The sequence below is a fragment of the Penaeus monodon genome, chromosome 1, assembly GCF_015228065.2.
Source record: "Penaeus monodon isolate SGIC_2016 chromosome 1, NSTDA_Pmon_1, whole genome shotgun sequence".
NCBI classification, from domain to species: domain Eukaryota; kingdom Metazoa; phylum Arthropoda; class Malacostraca; order Decapoda; family Penaeidae; genus Penaeus; species Penaeus monodon.
The window spans coordinates 2,500,138-2,506,122 of record NC_051386.1 but is presented as its reverse complement, the minus strand read 5'-3'; the positions used below and the strand labels follow the sequence as shown (position 1 = coordinate 2,506,122).

Below are 5,985 nucleotides of genomic sequence, written 5' to 3'. Positions count from 1 at the left end.
CACACACAACACACACACACACACACACACACACACACCACACACACACAACACACAGCAAACATCAAACAAACAATACCATTAACGCAATCGCGAAAAAAGCCCACACAAACGGTAACGAAGCCCCCCTCATTTCCCGACATATCCTTCATGTAACGCGTATACCTCCGTGTAAAGAAATAGGGACGCGCGAATCGGACGTAGATTCGTGGAAGAAGGGCATGTCTTGTGCATCGCCGAGTATGATGTCGGACGCAAGACAATTACAAAGGAAAGGGAGAAGAGAAGAAAATAAAAGGACGAGATGGTGGAAGAGGAAAGAGAGGGTGTGAAGACGGCGAGAAGAGGGGACGCAAGAAAAGTAGGAGAGAAAGAGGGAGAAAGAGGGAGAGAGAGGGAGAAGAAAGGGAGAGGGAGAGAGAGGGAAGAGAGAGGAGAGAGAGAGAGAGGGGAGAGAGGGAGAGAGAGGAGAGAGAGAGGGAGAGAAAGAGAGAGAGAGGGAGAGAAAGAGAGAGAGGAGGGAGAGAAAGAGAGAGAGAGAGGGAGAGAAAGAGAGAGGAGAGAGGGAGAGAGAAAGAGAGAGAGAGAGGGAGAGAAAGAGAGGGAGAGAGAGAAAGAGGGGGAGAGAGAGAGAGAGTGTGAGAGGGAGGGAAAGAAAGAGAGAGAGAGAGAGAGAGAGGAGAGAGGAGAGAGAGAGAGAGAGAGAGAGAGAGAGAGAGAGAGAGAGAGAGAGAGAGATACATGTTCAAGAATGTATATATCACACACACACACGCGCACGCATTCGCATGCACATACACGCAAACGCACACAAACACGCACACGCACACACACAGCAGAGACGGATGCAAGGCAGAGCTGCGCATGGAAGGTGCACGGGTCCGCTGAGGGCGACGAAAGAGAGATTGAAAGAGGCAGAGAAGTGTGTGTAATGGCGGGGTGGGGGGAAGCCCGTACAGGGGATAGGCGGGCGGGGTGGCATAGGCAGCTTCGTAACACGGCAATGAGCCACATCCTCACCGTGGACTCGCTTTGTTGTTTGTGTAAAATGGATAACGTCAAAATCAGCTGTCTTCGTCTTTTTTTTTTCGAACCGAATGTCGGTCTCCGATTCGAGATTTTTTTTCACGCTGTAGTAGTTGTTATTTTAAGGTATCATGTTTTACTTTCTTTGACTTTATTTCTTCTGTTCATCATTTCATTGTATTTTTATATATATTCAGTGTTTAAGTACTGATTTTGTTAGTGTTGTATTTAATATATTGGTAAAAAAATATCAAATATTACTACCATTATATGAACATATCCCATCCATATTTAGACCATCCAAAACCAATAAAAATGCGGTTGTTTCTCGTAGTGGCAGTGAATCACAGGCAACTACAATAAAACGAATGAAAAATATTATTTGTTTCTCTCTCTGCACCAGTTCCTTGGTCTGTGGTATGTCATCGAACAGTTCGACACGAGTTCGACCTGCCTGACGCTGAACTACAGCCGGGTGTCAACCACGCAGCTGAAAGTCACCAAGTCCCGACAGCTGTACTTGCTCGACAGCCTCAACATCGACCACACCAACGACTACACTGGAACGCTCGACATCCCCGACGGAGAGAATGCTGGCAAGATGCGCGTCAAGTGGCCTCTCAGTGAGTGTTTTTGACTGTGTTTCCGTCGTCCCTTCGGTGAGTGTGGGTTATTATTATCTTCCAGTTGAGGGGCGACATGTGCTACTCCGTTTTTTCAAAATTTTCTCCGGACATCTAAAGTGGACCAAAAGAAATAAAGTCGTAACCTTTAGTTTTATAAGGATGTTTTGGAGTGTGCAGTTTTCTTTGATGTCAGGAATGCAGGTGACGTTATTTGAATTTCAGCCCTAACTATTTTAATCCTCAATCGGTGAAGGTATACAGCAAATTTGTTATATTCTGATATTTGTGACATGTCTAAATGACTATCACCATCATCACTTATTAGCAAATTACAGATTATTGAGATACCAAATGCCTTATCAAAGTAAAAGCAACTAAAATTCTTTACAGACGTGGCAGGCAAGGGTGATTATGTTGTGTATGACACCGATTACGACACGTATGCTGCCATTTATGAGTGCCAGCAGCTTAGTTCCCTTATGCACCGCAAGTCAGCGTCCATCCTGTCTCGCACTCCCGCGCTGGACCAAACCTTTGTCAACAGGGTAAGAATAAACCGAGTAAATGCGTGTGTTGAAAATGGTCGAGGATGTGCTGGTCAGTTTCTTCAATTTGTTCATATTTCTGAGTAAAGGGGCCCAGGAAAAAATATTCCGATGCCAAAACATATCGGCCAGATACTGAACCTTCATCGGGTATGAATTTTGACCATGAAAAAACGGTTAGACCAGGGGTTCTCAAGCAATAGAGTATCAAATTTGCTATCGACCCCCCTAGCTTTTAATTCAAACTATAATGATAAAATCAACATGAGAAGTATTATTATTATTAGTAGAAATGCCGTATGATAAAAAGGAAAGAACAGCCATTATATCTACAACACAAGTTAACGAACAACACCAAACGTTCGCTCGTTCAGTTCGAGACGCAGACAGGAATGTATCCATTACGGACAGCGGAACTGCGAGAGACGACAAGGTTTGTTGTAGGTAGTGTTGTCAGAGCTTATGCAGTTTCTGAAGATATACTGAAACTTTGACCCACTATCTGAATTTAAGACATTATTCAGCGACCCCCTTACTACCCCCTGGCTATTCATCGACCCCTCGGATGGTCCAATAGACCCCTGGGAGTCAATGTCAACCTCTTTGAGAACCCCTGGATTATACTATAGATAATTACCGGCTGGAACATACAATCCGCAAAATATCCAAGGACGATGAATGGTATAATGATGATAATTAGAGAGAAAGAAAAGTCACTATAAAGATGAATACCGTAGCTGAAAATAAACAAATAAATAAAACTGTAACTATATCCGCAGACGAAGCGTCGACTCAATTCCTTCAACATCGATACTGAGGATTTCGACGTCGTAGACCACAACTCTTGCACCAGACGGTCTGAAACGGATCTCAGTATCAAGATCGACGAAGACACGTTCAAGAAGATCATGTCTGGGGCTTCAGAAGGCATCAAGAACGTGGCTTCAACGGTAGGTTAACGAGGTAGGGGTAGGGAAGGGGAAGGGTGGGGGAAGGGGCGTGAGGAGGGAAAGGGATGGGGCGAGGACGGGGAGAAGGGGAAGGAGAGGAGAGGAAAAGAGGGAAAGAGAGAAAGGAGATAGCAAGAGGAGAGGAAGAGAGGGAAAGAGAGAAAGGAGATAGCGAGAGGAGAGAAAAACAGGGAAAGAGAAAAAGGAGATAGCGAGAGGAGAGAAAGAAAGGGAAAGAGAGAAAGGGGATAGGGAGAGGAGAGGAAGAAAGGGAAAGAGAGAAAGGAGATAGCGAGAGTAGAGAAACAAAGGGAAAGAGAGAGAGGGGTTGGGAAGAGGAAGATTGGCCTGGGGTTGAAAGGTTTAGGAAGAGGAAAGGTACAGGAAACGAAGGAATGAAAATAGGGGAAGGTGCATAGACAGAGAGGAGGAGAACGGGAAGGAGAGGCAGGAAAGAAAAGAGAGGAGTTAGGGCAAGTGCCTGAAGAAAGAGGATGGAAGAAGGGGTTTGGTTTTAGCGGCTTTGTGAGTAATCATAGTTTGATTGTGAAGAATAAAGGAGATTGAGATAGGAAGCGAAGGGGGGAGGGAGCAACAGGCGGGCGAATGAACAATGGAGGTTAACGTGCGCAGTGCAAATGGAACAGACGGGTAAGAAGAAGAAAAAAAATCCAGAGGCATCCTGTAGAAACAACGGCTTTAGACAGTCTGTTTATTGTAGAATTTGTTACTAATTGTTTGTAATGTTGCTTTGTGAATTATACTATCAAACCTTACAGTATGCATGCAGTAGATGAGAGCATTAAGCGTGGATCTTGATGGCATGGTGTGTATATATATAGTCTGCATTAATCTGACCTCAAGCCTGGCAGTTATATGTGCATGTTTTGTTTGTTTATAGAAAGATTAGTATAGGGAGAGTTGTAGATTCGAATAGAGAGACAGAAACAGAATAGTTTAGGGGTTTGGAGACCAAAGTACAAATGTATAGAGGCAGTTATAGATGAATGTGGAGACAGAGATAGAGAGATGACAAAAGGAGAAATATATATATATATATATATATAAAATATATATATATATATATATTAATATTATTATTGTGTGTGTGTGTGTGTGTGTGTGTGTGTGTGTGTGTGTGTGTGTGTGTGTGTGTGTGTGTGTGTGTGTGTGTGTGTGTGTGTGTGTGTGAACAATGTTTACATACATACATACATATATATATATATATATATATATAATATATATATATATATATATATATATATATATATATATATATATGTGTATATATATTGTATATATGATTGTGTATATTATATATATGTTATTATATTATATATATTGTGTGTGTGGACATGTTTGTGCATACATATACATATGTGTATATATATGTATAAATATTTACATATAATTATATATATTATATATATATATATATGATTATATGTATATGATATATATATATTGTGTTATATATATTATATATAGTTTGTGTCGTATATGCTATATTTATATATGGTGTATTGTGTGTGTGCGTGCGTGCGTGGTGGTGTGTGTGCGTGTGTGTGTGTGTGTGTGGTGTGTGTGTGGTGTGTGTGTGTGTGTGTGTGTGAATGTATACATATAATATATATGTATTGTATTATATACATATTTATATATATATTTATGTATATGTATATATATACATATTAATATGAAACATTATATAAATATACACATATATATATATATTATACATTACATACACATACACACACACATCACATATACACAAACACACACACACACATATACAATACATACACTGATACACAGCAACTAATACACACCACATATATACATAACTATAATACATCACATCACAATACACACCCACACGTGCACACACACACATACTACACACACACATACATCACACACATCACACACATCACATACATATACAACACACACACACAACACATACACATAACACATACACATACAACACAACACAGTATACATATAAAACATATAAATATAAGATAGAATATATGCTTTTATATAGATAGAGACCCCACACACAACAACACACACATAAACAACAACACACACCACACGCACAACACAGCACAGACTACAGAGACACAACACACAGTCGAACAGCACAACACAAAATCATCACATAACACACAAGGACACAACACATTACACGACACACAGTAGCACGAGACAAGAGAAGACAACACGACCAATCACACATCAGCAACCTTACATGCCTCAGCCACGACCACATTAACAAATAAAGTAGGTAGAAGAGTTATGGCTTTAGGCTTCTTTCAAGTATCTAGATGTCATATTTCAGATCTTAGAAGTTACTACCGGTGGAATAGAAGGTAAATGATATATAGAGATAGAGAGAAATAGGTCGGTATGTAGCTCATATGAAATCTTAGATTAAGATAAAGGAAGATATATTTATGTAGAGCTGAATAAACAGGTAGAGACACAGAGAGAAAGAGAAGTAGAGAGGACGCATCACTCTTCGCATGCCGTTTACTGTCCTTGTAGTCCAGCGACCCTGCAAATACGTAGGTTACCCAGACATAGCCTTCCAGTAGGACTTTACAGCCTTCCTTTTACAATATCTCGATGTCCTTTTTCACTCCTTAGCTCTAGCCAGCTGACCGGCATTGAGCTGATGTCACTATTATGCCCTTCCAGCTGACGACCTTCTTCCAGGTGGCTGACGGCGCGAGCAACTTGGCTGACACCGTAGTGGACGTCACGAGGCGCCTCGGGGCCTCAGACGGACGGGACGGACGCCAACGCGGCCATCCAAGTCGATCCCGA

At 41.4% G+C, this 5,985-nt stretch overlaps 1 protein-coding gene across 1 annotated transcript in view; it reads left to right on the top strand.

The window, feature by feature from the left end:
• LOC119579997 (apolipoprotein D-like) overlaps nt 1–5,985 on the top strand; it is a gene marked incomplete in the record, with an annotated part of 26,614 nt that overhangs the window by 16,987 nt on the left and 3,642 nt on the right. The window contains 4 exon segments of the mRNA XM_037927881.1: nt 1,430–1,649; nt 2,043–2,197; nt 2,977–3,147; nt 5,857–5,974. Coding sequence (XP_037783809.1) covers nt 1,430–1,649; nt 2,043–2,197; nt 2,977–3,147; nt 5,857–5,974 — 664 coding nt within the window.